Source organism: Balaenoptera musculus, chromosome 15 (assembly GCF_009873245.2).
Source record: "Balaenoptera musculus isolate JJ_BM4_2016_0621 chromosome 15, mBalMus1.pri.v3, whole genome shotgun sequence".
In the NCBI taxonomy this organism is placed as follows: domain Eukaryota; kingdom Metazoa; phylum Chordata; class Mammalia; order Artiodactyla; family Balaenopteridae; genus Balaenoptera; species Balaenoptera musculus.
Window position 1 is genome coordinate 9,679,896 of NC_045799.1, and position 17,439 is coordinate 9,697,334.

Below are 17,439 nucleotides of genomic sequence, written 5' to 3' on the forward strand. Positions count from 1 at the left end.
CCCAGCACTTACCTCCCAGGAGGGTTACGGACTTCACAGCTGAGCTGAGCCGTAGGGAGGGTCTGGCCACTGTCACAACCCCTCCTCACCCCAGCGTCTTCCAGCCTTTTTTTGTTCAAAAAGTGGTAGAGCAGAAAGTTGGGAGGTCATGGTAGCGTGAACAGCCATCCTAGTTTTAGCACTGAAGGTCCTGTATCCCGGGGAACCCTCAGTCCCAGGCAAACGAAGGCAGCTGGTCTCCCTGAGTCTTGATCATTTCCCGTTGAGAGTTTGGTGCTCAGTTCTGCTCAAGGTAGTAACTACATTTACTAAGACTCAGCTGTGGCCATATCCTGTGCTACTGATGCTCTCATGAAACTTTGCGATAACCTTACGAAGTGGGCACAGTGATTATCCCCACTTACAGGCGAGGAAACTGAGGCTCAAAGAAGTCACGTGACTGGCCTGAGGGCCCACACCTAGGAAGTAGCTGAACCTGGACTTTTATCAGTTCAAAGATACATTGTAACATCTGAAATGGGGGTGCACCTTGGAATCAGTGAGATCGCTGCCAGCCAGGAGGCAGTCACCAAAAAATTGTCTTTGCGCGCTTGTAAACAACCTTGATTGCATTGTCATTGATCACTTTTTTTGTCTCTCTGGCAGAGTTGTGTGCATTTTTTGGAGCTACATTTGTTGGGCTTAATTGCTGTTTGAAATGTCTTCTGAGATATTGCAGGATGATTCAGATAGAAGATGAAAAGTAACTGTGCCCAGAAATATCTGGAAACAGTAGCAGGGGGTCAATTTGATATTAATGAAGCAACTATTTATTGTTGGAGGAACAACTGTAGTTTTTGCAAAGCAACAGCCAAGAAAGATGGAGTCCCTCAATGAGACAAAGCTGGGTTAAGGTTTGCTGCTGAGATGCGTGGAGAAGGATCCCTTACACCATTGGTTCTCAAACTTGAGCATGTATCAGAATCACGTGGGCAGCTTGTTAGAACAGATTGCTGGGTCCACCTGAGAGTTTCTGATTCAGTAGGCGGGGGCGGGGCCCGAGAATTGCCTTTGGAGCAAGTTCCTAGGTAAGTCCAGTGCTGCTGGCTGGGGACCATGCCTTGAGAACCAAGCAGAGCAGAGAAAGCAGGAGCAACAGCTAATCCGGCAGAGTAGATGAAGCATCTCAACAAGAGGCAGGTGTGGTTGGTTAATGCATCAAAGAGACTTGGTATGAAGATGGAACGTCAGTTTGTCAGACTCTTTCGGCCAGCTTTAAACAAAAGCCACTTAACTTCCCCCAACATATTTCAATTGAGGAAAATGGAAACCATGATTTTGCTCAAATACCAGATGCTGATAGAATCCAGCTATTCTTTGACACGCATTGGAATGAAGTTGTCGTTGCCAAAGGTGGTCCGAGGAGTAAGGTCAGGAACCTGAGTTTCCTATCAAGTATCCAAAGAAATCTAAAAGAATTCATTCAATAAATACTATAAAATGTCTAAGGAATATCTATACATATATAAATACCTAAGGAATATGAAAACATTGCATTATAATGTGTGAATAGGCAACTTTTAAAAATTATTGTGTATAAAAATAATGCTGCATCTTACAGTCTGTAACATCTTAGATTCAAGAAAAAGATTGATGTTTGTTTTAAGAGAAACTGTAACTAACACCTCAGACCTGTGGAGGGAGTATTAATGCTTCAGGCAAAGCCAAAACAGGAGTAGTAATGTTGATTTAAAGAAGTGTACTCTGTAAGTACAATGGCAGAATATGTCAAAGGTGGTGCCTCAGTGACTGAAGTTTGGAAACAGAATATGACTTTGGCTCTCAAAGCCATCATTAGGGCCTCTCAGCCTGACAAGTTCATCTAATGAAACAAGCCCCATGGCTGTATTTACTCCTATTTGAAGCCAAATCTCCATGTGACAATTACATGTAATAAAGGAAGAAAGAAAATACATATTTCCCAAACCATAATTTAATTAACAAAGTAGTCAAAAAAATTATAATTGAAAAAAGAAAAAGAAATTTGAGAACTGCTATTTTAACCTTTTATAATGACAAGGTTAAAGACAAAGATGATAAAGATGTTTGATCTCCTTTTATTCTTTTTTCCTCAAAATTTCAGTAGAATACAAGGTTGGTTTGTTTGTTTTAGGAGTACTTGTGTTAAAAAGTATTTATGTTTAGAGAGTATTTGTAGTTTTGCCCATAATTTCTTCAATCAGTTCCTTTCCAGTTGTTTGTTAGGATTTTGTGATAAAGCTTATGAAAGTAACTAATGCTTTTGGCTGAAGTTAAACAGAAAACCTTACCTGGTAAATGTAGGGAGCATTTCTTTTTTATTTAGTAAGTCTAAATTTGAATGGTTTTCAGGGCTCTGGCTCAACATCTGGTTTTCTTGCTCTCCCTTTATGGTTACAGAATGGCTGCCACAGATCCAGACATCACGTCCTCACTCCAGCATGTACAAAGACAGAAAGTGGGGCAACCAGGGCAGCAAGAATGAGCTTTCCTCAACTACCTCTCTTTCTGCCCCCACCTTTTTTTCAAATCAGGGAGAAAATCTTTTCCAAAAGCCCTGCAGCAGATGTTCTCTAGTGTCTCATGGGCTAGAATGGGGCCCCATGATCACTCCTAAGCAGCAAGGGAGACTGGGAAAGCAATCTTAACATGTTCATTCTCTACAAAGGAAGGTGGGCAAAGGGAATATCTATTGGGTATTCATATTATGAAAATTAATAATCATCATATCTTTTAGTTTCAGCTCCAGAATTTGTTTTTGAACATGGCTATCAAACGTATCTACCCACGGAAAGCAATGAAAACCAGACAGCCACTGTCATCTCTCTCCCTGCCAAGTCACGAGCCAAAAAGCCCACGGCCCCAACTGCTCAGAAGAGGCTTAACTGTTGCTATCCAGGTAAAGGTGGCATCATGTCCTACTTTTGTAGAGAATGTGACATTTAACAGGTCCAGGACTCGAACTCGTGTATTCCTGACAACTGGACGTAGATGTACTCCAAACTGCTTGGCTTAAAAAAATCAACCCACAGCATTTGCATCATCACATACGACCTGTCTCTCACTGTCTCTGGGCACCATGCACTGGACTCTAAAACTTTTATAGCCATGGGCCTTTCTTTGAATGGGACTAGTGAAAATTTCCGATTACTGTGAATTTTTCTTTCTGTGCTATAACTTAGGAAGACATCCAGAAAAATTATTCCTTCCTTACTTAAAAAAAAAAAAAAATCCTTTAGGGAAGGCAAGGAAAATTTCAGACTTAAGGAAAAGTTGCAAAAATAGCACAAAAAATTTCTGTGTACCTTTCATCTGGATTTCCCAAATATTAACATATTACGTTTGCTTTGTTGTTCTTTCTATATATACATATATTTCCCCCAAAGTTGCAGACATGATGTCCCTTTACCCCTAAGTACCTCAATGTATATTTCCTAGAAACAAGAATATTCTTTTATATAACCACAGTACAATCATCAATATCAGGAAATTAACATTTATACATACTATTATCAAACTGCTGACCTTATTAAGATTTTACCAATTGTCTCACTAATGTCCTCTGTATCAAAAGAAAAACTGGTCCAGGATCCAGTTCATAATCACACACTGCATTTAGTTTTCATGTGTCTTTAGTTTCCTTTAATCCTAAGCTTTTGTCTTTCATGACCTTGACAGTTTTGCAAAGTACAGGCCAGTTATTTCATATTGAATAAAACGTTCGTCACTTTGGGTTTGTCTGATGTTTCTTCATGATCAGATTTAGGTGAAGCAATTTGAGCAGGAAGCACAGACGAGATATTATGTACTTGGTACCTGGTATCAGGAGCACACTGATACCTGTTGGTCCCGTTATTGTGGGATTAACTTTCATCACTTGGTTAAGGAAGTTTCTGCCAGGCTTCTCCATTCTAAAGTGACTGTGTTTCCCTCTGTCATTGATCTTTCCTTGCCTTCTTAAGGTTGCCAATTCAAGACTGCCTATGGCATGAAGGACATGGAGCGTCATTTAAAAATCCACACGGGTAAGTGTTTCACACACATCCCTTCTCTGTGCTGGGAGCTGGGGATCCGGACAAGTCAGACTGATATGATGCAGAACCTCACTGGTCATCATGGGAATACAAACACAAATGAAATAAAAACGAGATGCTCTTCCTACACATGATTTTGGCAGAAAATGTTTAGAGCAATAAAATCCAGTGCTGGAACAGATATGAGAAAACTTAGAAGTGGAAATGTGAACTGACAGACATTTTGGAACTGATCTACAGAATTAATTAAAATTTAAATGCACATATTCTTCTCATTTGGAGGAGATGATCCTGTAAGTAAGTAAATGTGTGTGTGTGTGGTGTGGTGTGGTAATGACTGGTAAACAGATGAAGAAGGGGGAGAATAGTAACTTTTGTTTAGTATCTTTACACTGCATCATTGGATACCTGAGTGTGTTAGTTTTGCAATTTGAAAGGGGAATTTAATTAAATACTTTTTTAAAAGGAGAGAAAAGGATTGCGTGGAAAAAGAAAACCGTGATTATTTCTGGTGATTTTAATTTTCTCTAATGTATTATTTTTATGTCTCCCAGACCTTCTGCATGGAGAAGGAATTGCTTTTAGACTATTTTTAACGAAGTATTAGATGCTCATAATTCAGATGATACAGTCATATATAAATTCAGTGAGTGTCAATGTGCATAAGGGAGGGACACTGAAATTTGGCGTGGGCATCCCTAATTGCCCAAATTCTGATACTTAGCCTCAGATAAAATATCCGGAAGATATAAAATGTCCAGCAGTTATCTCTGATATTCCTTGGCCACGGCCAACGATTGCCGTGTTGCACTGGGATCACCATCATGTCTAATCAGCCTCACAGCGTCATGTCATTTGGATTTCTTCTAGGTATCAGAATCTGAAGTTATTAAGTTTTAGGTATTGGTAAGCATTCTCAATGTAACAAGCAATGAATCTCTCCTGGTGGGTGCCCTGTGTTGAAGTTCCATCAGTCACACGTGGCATATTCATCATTGTAAGAGTAAAGTGCTGTCATTATTCATGATAATTGGGGAAGCATTATAAAAATATAAGTGAGGACAACACCCTGGAGTCCATCGCTGCAAATCTTCAGGAAGCAGCCTCTACTCACAGCTAGCCAAGCTTGGGTTTGTAGGATGGTTTCCGCATAACTGCAGCATCTCCGTCAACATCTTCAAGTCAGAGAGTTGACAAGGTGTACTTACCTTAGTTACTTTCGGAGAAGAGGGCGTGGCCAGGAGCAACAAGAGTGGGGCTCTTTACCAGCAGAGCTGGCCAAAAACCGTCCAGCTCCACCGACATCCGGCATCTGCTCAGTGTTGCACATACACGGGATGGCGCCCACAGAAGCTGTTTAGCAGCTGACAGTAATGAGAAATTATTGTTCCTGGATTTTTTAATTTGACTGTGAACATTTTTAATAATAAAATTACAATCTTTAATACACTTCTAGATGTATTCTTAAATCCCAGATGTTTATTCTATGAGGATAGTGATCAACTTTGGCTGACAATTGATTTTAGCACTTAGCTCTTTAGGATTTGGCCAAAATACATGTTTGATATGTAAAGTAAAGAGTGAAAATCCTGACTCACAGCCCACATCCTTCTCATCTGACACATGCCCAAAAGTCACCAGTCTTAATAGTCCAGTGTGTCTCATTCTTAAATTTTGGCATGTCTATACCAGGCTTAAACACACAATTTACTTTTTCCATCTCTTATTAAGTTAATAATATATACACTATCACTGCAACTTTCTGTTTCTCCTTTAATGCTGGATGTCTTTCTATGTCCTTATGCATGTATCTACTTCATTCTTTTCGATGGCCAAGTAGGAAATTGGTTCAATAATTTATAGTACATCCATATAGTGAAATACTTCAGCCTTAAAAATCATGTTGTAGAAATTTAATGATGTGAAAATGATCGAAATTATTTTAAGTGCAAGAAAGTAGTCAGTGGAGAGGCAGTGTTGCATTTGGCTAAGAAAGCAAGACTGTCCTGGGTTCTAATCCCAGTTGTTGAGAGAATTAAGTAAAATCAATCAGGGGCACAGTACCTTTCAAAAAATAAGTGTTTAAATTGACGTTGGCCAAGAAGGTTTTTATACCCCAAAATGTACACACACACATACAAGATAATTGGAAAAGTATACATCAAAAAATTAGCAGTTGTTCACGCGTGGCAAGTTGACGATGTGCGTTAGTGAGTACAGATTAAGCTGCTGTAGCAAAACAGCCCAAACACCAGCTCACACAAGGTAGGGGTTTATGTCTGTCTCACGTAACTGTCCAGAGGTTAGCAGGTGGTCTAGGCAGGTAGGCAGCTCTGTCCCCATCATCCAGGGACTTAAGTTCTCTCTATGTATCACAGTACGTTAGGTTACGTATCCACCATCTGCAGGTATGCTGTCCTCACCTGCTTGTTCACCCTCATGTCTTGGTAACAGCTGGCAAGACAGGTGGAAAGAGAAAAAGTAAAAGGCAAGCCATTTCCTTTTACGAAAGGGACACATTTACCTTCTCTGCCATTTGATTAATGAGGACTTCATCGCAGAATCACCCCTGGCTGCAAGTGAGGCCGAGAAATGTATTCCTTGGCTGGTCAGCCGTGAGCTCTACTAAAACTTAGAGATTCTGAGTTTTAGGGTGTGTCTGTTATGAAAAAGAAAAAAGAACTAATGGGTATGAGACAGTGTTTCTTATTTTACTTAGCTGTACTTTAAAATTTTGAGTTGCCTTCTATTTTAAATTGATAAAGAATTCATCTTCAATGTAGGAAAAATTAGAAAATACTAATAAACAACATAGAAGAAGCAATTCCTCCTCTCCCAAGACGTTAGCTCTTTGCCCATCACCCATGTAGTTTGGCCGGGGGTGGGGGGGTTCTAAATATTCTTGGGTGACTGTGTCTTACGCTTTTCATAAGGCAGTGGGAAATAAGCCTTTTTCCTTTTTCATCTTGTTTCCTGATGCCGTCTGTGCACGTCTGAAGGAGACAAACCCCACAAGTGTGAAGTCTGCAGCAAGTGCTTCAGCCGGAAGGATAAGCTGAAGACCCACATGCGGTGCCACACGGGCGTGAAGCCCTACAAGTGCAAGACGTGTGACTACGCCGCGGCGGACAGCAGCAGCCTCAACAAGCACCTGCGGATACATTCCGACGAGCGGCCCTTCAAATGCCAGATCTGCCCGTACGCCAGCCGCAACTCCAGCCAGCTCACTGTGCACCTCCGGTCCCACACAGGTAAGTCCTTCACGTGGTCCTTACGCTGCGCCCCCAACTTCCTGTTGCTTAAATCACCAGCGCCTTCAAGCACTGAGTCACAACCTAAGTAAAGGACCTGGGCACGTTAGTTCATTCCATGGTTTGCAATTCATCTGCTCAGAGGTCGCTTTCTCTGTAAAATAGGGAAAAACATCAAGGTTGTAACTTTATACATATCTTTATGTAGCTTTAGACCCTATTCACTAGTACTTAATTGAGGAGGTGCGCTAAATGAAATATAGATATAAGCAATGCATTTTTAATCAATGTCTGCGTAACGTATGGTTAGGCATTTCAGTCATCTTTTAAAGACTACTCTTATCAGTTCAGCATGGGACAGCTTGATGAGAAAACTCAGCTGAGTAGGTAACTTAACAAATGATGTATATTTTCCTTTTAGCAAGTGTGTCTCTTAGCTTTTGATACAATGGTACTGTGTAACCACCACAAAATCTCAGCAGCATATTATAAAAGCATTTATTGCTCACATACTTCAGGTCAGCAGGGAGTTGGCTAGACATTCCATTGATCTTGGCCGGGCTTAATCACATGTGTGGGAAAGGCTGGGTGTCCGCTGACCTTGGCTGGGGATCTGCTGGCTGTCTCCTTGCCTTGGCTGGGGCAGTCTGGCTCTGCCCACATGTCTCATAGCCTCCCTCTGGGACCAGTGGGCTACTCCAGGTTTGTCCTTCTCATGACAAGGGCAGACCTCTGCATGGAAGACAAAACAAGTATGCCCCAATGTGTAAGCTCATTTTGAGCCTCTGCTTGCATCCCATTGGCTAAAGTAAGTTAAATGGTTGGGCCTGGTGTCAAGGGGTGGGGCTGAGCTCACCCACAGTGGAAGGTCATCCCAGGGTTACATGGCAAAGGCCATTTTTGCACCAACCATCATTCACCAGTTCACCCCACCATCATTCACATCTCTCTGCAGATGCATTCATGGCCTCCCAAGACCCACACAAGCCTAGCCAGTCATAGGATCAGGCTTAAAGACCAGGAACTTGCAGTCTCCATCAGGTATAGATATGGCTTCTCTTGACCGAGAGCCTTCTGCAATAAAAAGACAAGCTGTCTGTCCCCACGCTCCCAACATGCGGCAGTGAAACGCAGCCAGGATACTTATAATATTCCTGCTGTTCCAAAGGGGAAGAACAGGAGGCGCTTGGCAGTCACTGGTGTACAGATTTCTGAAATCCCTCTGGGCAGATGTTTCTAGGTGCCCCCACTCTGGGAACAGGGAATGCTTCTTGATTAGGCATTGACTCGGCTGCCTGGCTTTTGACTCTGCTCACTGGAGCATCCTTTCATCACCTCCCTTAACCACTTCTGAAAAGGAGTGGAAAATGTGCCTTTGAGAAGCTTTCTCAGCCTGCTTCCTGCCTACCGAAAGTTGGGATCTTTTTAGATTTTATTTTAGTCTCGACTGACAGCTTTGCTGATAGAGCTATCTTAAAAACGTTGTGAGTTTCCTGTGTATCTGTGTGCCAAAAGCCACACCCATAATTCTTTTGGAGACTTGCCTTTCCTCTAAACTCAATTATAGGCACTTTCGGCAAATAATGTTCTGTAGGTTGAAGCCGGTGAGACTTTTAGGAATCCTTGTCCAGCTGAGAGGACTTACTTGGCACCAACTTTATTCTTTTGGAGATTTTAACAAAGAACCTTATGCTTACACCCTTCATTTCTCATTCGTTCTTCCCTCTGCGATCAGTTCTCTGGATATGATCTTTGTCCCCAGGCTTTTGTCTTACTTTGAAAATCTTTTGCTGGTTGAAGATGGGAAACTTCATCTAACCCAGCACACCTTTGATTTTCTGTATTCTCGTTAAATTCCATTTTGAAAATGGCCAGTTCTTTTGTGAATTTGTCTGTTTCTTATGGGACCTTATCATATGCAGCTTGTAAGACACTTTCACTGTTCGGCCTAGAACTAATGAATCTCTTTGCTCAAGTCCAGAATTCAGTGGGTACATTTTCTATCTTCTAAGTTACGGCAGGTGACAGTTTTCCCAAATGCTTGCCGTGAAATGTGTGCACTGCCACTTTTCCAGCCTTTACCTGCCCCCCAAACCCAAAGCTACGTATTTCAGTTTTCTGTTACGGCAGCGCTCTGTTTCTTGATGCCAATATGTATATCAGTTATCTGTTGTCACAATAATGCAGTGTAACAAAAACCCCCACAGAACCTCAGTGTATACAACATGCCTTCTCTGTTCATGTTTGGGGATCAGCTGGGTGTCATCTGGGCAACTCTGCTGGTCTTTGCTGGGCTCACTTACAAATCTCAGAATCTGCTGGCTGTGGGCTGGCTGTCCACTGGCCTTGGCTGAAACAATCCAGCTGTGCTCCACGTCTGTCGTCCTCCTCCTGGGATCAGCGGGCTAGGACAGGATTGACCTTCTCCTGGCGATGGATGACAGAGGTACAAGCGAGCAAACCCCGATTCACAAGCCCATTCAAGCCATTACTTGTATCAAGTCTAGTTAACATACCATCAGCCGAGTCCAATGACGTGATAGAGCCTATTTTATTAGGGGTCATGGCAAGTCATCCTGCCCCTGTCGGGAGAGCACGCATAATTACATACATGGCAGAGGCCATGGCTGCAGGGAGCGATAGGAGGTGGGGAGGTCTGGGGACTTTAATCTACTACAGCAAGCTAAGACATTGGCATAACTGGCGCCCATCTGATTTTCTTCAGAAATCTCCTCAGCCTAATTTAGAGGCGCTGAAGGATTCATTTAGGGAAGTTGTTCAGAATCATCTTGACTTAGGAGGGTAAACTTAACCATTTCATTTATAATAGCATCTTTAAGTTGGTCTAGAAAAAGTGTATTTTCTAAAAATTTAAATGTATGCTGTTTATGTAGTATCTCCATGGAATGTTCATTTCCCTTTTATAAATCTGTGGCACTTGTAAAATTTTACAAATTGTAAAATTAATAGGATTTTGTCTTTACCCTTCCATCTCTTTGATCGACTATATTGTCTCGGTAGCAACCTAAACTCAAGAAAGATCTGTCAGCTTAAATATATCAGTTGCTTGTTCACGGAGCAACATTCATTAAGTCCTCACCAGGTACCAGACACTGTGAGCGTCAGGTAGTGGGCAGGAATGGACGTGGTCATTAGCTTTGGGGACCTTATGGTCCAGTGGGACTGGTACTGACCAGTCTGCCTCATTTAAGAAATAAATCTATGGTGAAAAGGAAAAAGAAGATAATGATGATGAAAAGATTTAAACCCTTTGCCTTCACGTCAGAAAGTGTTGTTAAGCTCTGCGACTCAGCTGTGAGATTTGGTTATCTGGTTTTTCTGGGTTTGACCTCTGCTAAATTGCTTTAAAAAAAAAAAAAGGCAAACAGATCGTCACTAATTTGGGCAGTGATGTAACTGGAAGACCTAGTAGAACATTCTAGAGCAGTGATTCTTCCTCTGAGTCCACAGGCACCTCCACCCAGGGATCCATGAATAGAATTTAGGAGGACCCCGAGCTTGGATGAGGAAAAAAATTACATCTTCATTTTCACTCATCTTACTGAAATGTGATGTGTCCTTCAGTTATGAAAATAGGCATCCAGTCTGATTACAGTGCGTGTGAACTTGTCGCCAGTAGAAATCACGGATCTTTTTTTTTTTTTTTTTTTTAAATTTTATTTATTTATTTATTTATTTTTGGCTGTGTTGGGTCTTCGTTTCTGTGCGAGGGCTTTCTCTAGTTGCGGCGAATGGGGCCCACTCTTCATCGCGGTGCGCGGGCCTCTCACTGTCGCGGCCTGTCTCGTTGCGGAGCACAGGCTCCAGACGCGCAGGCTCAGCAGTTGTGGCTCACAGGCCCAGTCGCTCAGCGGCATGTGGGATCTTCCCAGACCAGGGCTCGAACCCGTGTCCCCTGCATTGGCAGGCAGACTCTCAACCACTGCGCTACCAGGGAAGCCCACAGATCTTTTTATAACATGTTTTTGATAGATCCAAACATTGTTTACACTCTTCTCTATTTAGAAATTGGTGTAGTCACTAGATTCACTGCTAGAGCTTGTTACTTAATGCACACACATTGCCAAATCACAAATTTTTTCTTTTAATATTTTAATCATTTTCAATATAATTAGTTTCCTTTGTATTCCTTTTGATTTTTATTTTAGTTTACTTTGTGCATTTAAACATTACCCCGAGAAAGCGTGCATGGGTTTCACTAAACCGCCAGAAAGGGGTCCGTGGCATAAAAAAGGTTGAGAGCAACATTCTAAGGCAGAAGTCAGCAAACCTTTTCTATAAAGAGCCAGATAGTAAATATACTTTAGGCTTAGCGGGCCATACAGTGTCTATCACAATTTACTCACCTCTGCCAGTTGTAGCATGAAAGCAACCAGAAACAACACAACAAATGGACGCGGCTCTGTTACAATAAAACTTTATTTACAAAAACAGCCTGTGGGCTAGATTTGGTGCACAGTCTGTATAGCTTACCATTCCTTGTTCTAGAGTTTCACGTGAATGATCTCAGTGGCATTTAGTCATGCAACGCATTGTTTAGTTTGGGGCTTCTTCCTTTTCTCGAAGCTTGTTTAATTTGCTCCATCATTAATTGCATTTATTAAACAGCTCATGGTGATGTTATAGGTCTTATACCAAAGAGCCAGAACACAGTCCCACTCTTTGGAGCTTATGGTAAGAAAGTGAACATTAGTCATATGTACAGATAATCACCTAGCATCCAAGAATACCAGCTTTGGCTACATACTCTAAGATGTTAACCAGTATATGACATTCTGGAAAGGGTAGAACTATAGAGACAATTAAAAATATCAGAGATTTCAGGGGTTCAGGGAGTGGGGTTAGGGGTGAATAGGTAGAGCACAGGGCATTTTTAGAGAAGTGACACTATCCTGTATGCTACTGTAATGGTAGATATGTAATAGTATACATTTGTTGAAACCCATAGAAATACACAAAACAAAGAGTAAATCCAATGTCAACTATGGAGTTTAGTTAATAATAATCTATTAATATTGGTTCATCAGTTGTAACAAATGTACTGCATTAATGCAAAATGTTAATAAGAGGGAAACGACGTGCAGGGGAGAGAAGGAGCATATGGGAACTCTGTACTTTCTGTATAATCTCCCCAAACCTAAAACTGCTCTAAAAAAATAAAAAGTCTTTTAATTAAAAAGAAAAAAAAAAAGAATACCCGCTTTGGAATCAGCCTGGGTTGGAATCCAAGCTCTGCCACGTACTACCGAGTGACTGGAAACAAGTGATAGAGTCGCTCCAGGCCTCAGCCTCCTCATTTGTACAGTAGTGTTGAGAATAATATTGATAATAGTACCCACCTCATGGGAATGTCGGGATCATCAAATGAGACCATTCTTGTGGAATGCTCAGCAGGGCGCCTGCCATCCGGGAAGCCACCGAAGAACCTTAGCTGCTGTTGTTTTGCTTGCTTAAACAATATTGCAATGGGCGGGGTCACCAATTCGCTTGAATTATCAGATGATTGGGACTTGGCATTCACTGAGGAAATAAATTTGGAATATCATGTCCTTTCAGATGTTGCAATTTCGCTTTTCCTGTTCATCTTTCACCGAACATGAATTAAAAAAAAAAAAATCAAGCAGCTGGATTTTGTAACTTCACAAGTAAAGAACGCAGCTGGCAATGTGGGATAAATAAATTGTGCGCAATAAACACGTCTTTATTAATAAAAATCTGCATGAAGTGTAAGCTGGGCGTTTCAATCATTGTAAAAAGAATATTCTGATGAGTGAGCATGGAGCTGACTGATTTGAAAATGTGCCCTTGAATCTGTTACAACATGTAACTCAACCAAAATCAACGGATTATGCAAAATTATACAACCGTGAATGGTTCCCTAGCAGAGCGAACACAATAACCATAGGAACGATAGCTTGACTGTTCTCAAGGATATACTAAGTGTACTCGCAAATCTTAGTTTTTTTACTGGGGACAGTTAAATAGCTTGATTTTCAATCTCCGTTTTTCTTCTGGGTGTTATAATGGTGGTGGTGGTTTAAGTTTGGGAAAAGGAGAGAAGCCCCCGACCCCTCTTTTTTTTTTCTCCCAGGGGCTGCTAGGAGCTGCAGTTAGAAGGTCTCCACCCGCCTGCCTTGGTATAAGCGATTTTCTGGTGTGTGCTTCGGGGGGATCCGCTATGGTTGTTGCCTGCCTGTTCTTATCGAAACTCACCTTGTGTTGACAGGGGACGCCCCCTTCCAGTGCTGGCTCTGTAGCGCCAAGTTCAAAATCAGCTCGGACTTGAAAAGGCACATGCGCGTGCACTCGGGGGAGAAGCCTTTCAAGTGCGAGTTCTGCAATGTCCGCTGCACCATGAAGGGGAACCTCAAGTCGCACATCCGCATCAAGCACAGCGGGAACAACTTCAAGTGTCCGCACTGCGACTTCCTGGGGGACAGCAAGGCCACGCTCCGCAAGCACAGCCGGGTGCACCAGTCCGAGCACCCCGAGAAGTGCCCCGAGTGCAGCTACTCCTGCTCCAGCAAGGCCGCCCTGCGCGTGCACGAGCGCATCCACTGCACCGACCGCCCCTTCAAGTGCAACTACTGCAGCTTCGACACCAAGCAGCCCAGCAACCTGAGCAAGCACGTGAAGAAGTTCCACGGCGACGTGGTCAAGACCGAGGCCTCGGAGAGGAAAGACACGGGCCGGCAGAGCAGCCGCCAGGTGGCCAAGCTGGACGCCAAGAAGACCTTCCACTGTGACCGGTGCGATGCCTCCTTCATGCGCGAGGACTCGCTCCGCAGCCACAAGCGGCAGCACAGTGAGTACAGCGAGAATAAGAGCCCGGATGTGACCGTCCTGCAGTTTCAGATCGACCCCAGCAAGCAGCCCGCCGCGCCCCTCACTGTGGGGCACCTCCAGGTGCCCCTCCAGCCCAGCCAAGTGCCCCAGTTCAGCGAGGGCAGAGTCAAAATCATCGTTGGCCATCAGGTGCCCCAGGCGAACACCATCGTCCAGGCTGCGGCGGCCGCGGTGAACATCGTACAGCCCGCCTTGGTGGCGCAGAACCCAGAGGAACTGCCCGGGAACAGCCGGCTGCAGATCTTACGCCAGGTCAATCTGATCGCCCCTCCTCATTCCTCGGGGTGTCCGAGCGAGGCGGCGGCGATGCCCCAGCCGGCTGTCCTGCTGACCACTCACGACCAGACGGACGGAGGCACTTTGCACCAGACCCTCATCCCCACGGCCCCGGGCGGCCCCCAGGAAGGCTCTGGCAACCAGACTTTCATCACCAGCTCGGGCATTACTTGCACTGACTTCGAAGGCCTGAACGCTCTGATTCAGGAGGGGACCGCTGAAGTGACTGTGGTCAGCGACGGAGGCCAGAACATCGCCGTGGCCACCACGGCTCCACCCATATTCTCCACCACCTCTCAGCAAGAATTACCCAAGCAGACTTACTCCATCATCCAAGGAGGCGCCCACCCAGCTTTGCTCTGTCCGGCGGATTCCATACCAGACTAGTGCTTATAAAACAAAAGAAAGGGGGAAAAAGGAGTGACCAAAAAAGAAGTCAGAAATGGAATTCTGTAAGAGGTTTGCCCTTAATGTTTTTAAGGATTGTTGTGAAAACACCCCGCCCCCATAATAAATTGTAATTTTATACTGCTTACTGAAATTTTTTTATGCTGCGATAATTTTGAGACCTCTGAATCGCGGTGTTCTAAGTGCTGTAGAATCTTAAATACTACCAAGATGATCCCGATTAGGGGTTGGAATGAAATGAATTGAGTAGTGAATACATTTGTTTGCTTCCAACTTGATTTGCCAACTCTAATAAAGGTTTTTTCCATCTCATTAAATTTGTGTAGTAGATGGTGCTTCTCAGCCTCTCTTAAGTCCCCGTTCTGAAATACCCCCAATGTTTGGGGTAATAGTGTTTTAATACATGGATACAAATCTATCGGCATGAAGGACCATTTTCTACATAATGTTACTTGGATTTTTGATCAAAAAAAAAAAAAAGCTTTAGCGTAAATGAGGGAAAAAAAGGAATGGTTTCCTAATAAATTGATACGTCGTTAAAACATAACAAATGTTAGTGATTCTTTAGAGTCACAGTATGATTTGGGTTATTGGGGTTTGAATTATATAATTAAAGAGAACTTGAAAAAGCAAAGGTTCTTAGTCCTCTCTCATAAATAGTATATAAATGCCTTACCTTCTTCACAGTCAAATCAAATATGTGTGGTGCCTAAAGTGACCCAACTATCATTTTTATTTTGAAACTTCAGAGTGACAAACCTGACGTTTCTGTTTAGATGGTAATATAATTAACCTTTAGGTTAGGTTAATTATAATATTAACCTTTAGGACAGTTTTCTAGGATGGCATTGTTTTAGATAGTAATATACGTGCAGTCCCAGGGATCAGACGAGAGGGATTGGAAAAGCACCTAGGTCCAAAGCATGGGCTGTATTGAGGAGAGGGAAGTTCAAATTTCAGTCTGTTTTGAATTGAAATGCTGTGTGATCAGTAGGTGGCGCCAGAGAGCGATCTCAAATTACCCGTGCTTGGATCCAAAGACCTGAATTTGGGTCTTCATCTCTGATTTCCAGCTTCTAGCATTATCTTCAACTCAGGGTGGGCTCTTAATAAACACTGCATAAATGAAACATGCTGTCACAGAGCATGAGCAAGGATTGGTGAGGAGGGGAGGTTACTCTTGTGAGAGAAGCATATTTAAAATGTGAGAACACTTTAGATACATTTTTACCAGAGTAACCAACATTTTAATTTTATTCCCTAACACACAAACTTATTAAAATTCTCATGCATATCAATTCACTTTTACATAAAGATATTATTCCCTCCCGCTTTTTTTTCTTAATAACAAACTAAGGAAATATGGAAAATGGTGATGTTGAAAACCTTGAGAATTGCCTGTTAAAAATAGAAGGTCAGCATCCCTTAGGACACACATACAGGGACTTCCCCAGAGAGCCAGTGGTTAAGATGCGGTGCTTCCACTGCCGGGGACTCGGGTTCCATCCCTGGTCGGGGAACTAAGATCCCACATGCTGCGCAGCGTGGCCAAGAAAAAACAAAAACACATATATATATACATATATATCCTCAAGCTGGACTTTGTCTTCTTTCTTTTTATTTTTGATCCTTCTTCTTCGCCAGAAATTATTTTCGTATCAGCAGTGATGATAACGCATCATAACTATGGTTTGGTAAGAAATCAAAAAGGCTTGCAGCTTACTCTGTTAGTATTTTAGTAATTTTATCACTTTAGAATTATTGCTTGCAGTTCTTTAGGAAACTATTCAGCCATTGGATTTTACCTGGGAAACTTCTATTGTCATGAACCTGTGTTCTACATCTTTCTTTTTTCCCAGTGTGCCCCTAGTTTCAACTTTTAAATGATTTTTTTCCTGATTATAAATGTAATGTGTATTCAAGAGACAAAATATGGGAAACACGTTATAGATCTTCCTTGACGTACGAACGGGTTATGTCCTGATAAACCCATTGTAAGCTGAAAATATCATTAAGTTGAAAATGCATTTAATACAGCTAACCTACCAAGCATCATAGCTTAGCCTCACCTACCTTAAATGTGCTCAGAACATTTACATTAGCCAACAGTTGGGCAAAATCAGCCTATTTTAGAAGAGAATATTGAATAGCTCATGTAATTTAATGAATAAGGAAAGTGAAAAACACAGATTGGAGGGGTACGGAATGGTTGTAAGTGTTATCAGTTGTTCACCTTCGTGACCCATGGCCGACTCACTGCCACTGCCCAGCATCGGGAGAAAGAATCAGACCACATAGTGCTAGCCCAGAAAAAGATCAAAATTCGAAGTATGATTCTCTTGAATGTGTATTGCTTTTGTACCATCGTAAAGTCAAAAAATTGTTAAGTTGAGCTATCGTAAGTTGGGGACCATCTGTATGTATATTATTAAGAAAAATTTAAAAGTCACTAATAATTTTACTACCCAGATGTAAAAATTGTGACCATTTTAATGGACTTCCTTCTAATCTTTTTTTTCTATGCTTGTGTATGTTTTCTATTTTCTAAATTAATTTAATTAATTAATTTATTTATGGTTGCATCA

At 42.2% G+C, this 17,439-nt stretch overlaps 1 protein-coding gene across 4 annotated transcripts in view; it reads left to right on the forward strand.

The window, feature by feature from the left end:
* ZFP64 (ZFP64 zinc finger protein) overlaps nt 1-17,439 on the forward strand; it is a 78,220-nt gene that overhangs the window by 13,035 nt on the left and 47,746 nt on the right. For 2 of the 4 annotated variants that reach the window (XM_036826684.1, XM_036826682.1), the window contains exons 3-5: nt 2,756-2,917; nt 3,981-4,043; nt 7,052-7,303. In XM_036826684.1, coding sequence (XP_036682579.1) covers nt 2,756-2,917; nt 3,981-4,043; nt 7,052-7,303 — 477 coding nt within the window. Of the gene's footprint in view, nt 1-2,755; nt 2,918-3,980; nt 4,044-7,051; nt 7,304-13,550; nt 15,489-17,439 lie in introns of those variants that run through there. The other 2 variants (XM_036826680.1, XM_036826681.1) reach the window with 2 other exon arrangements.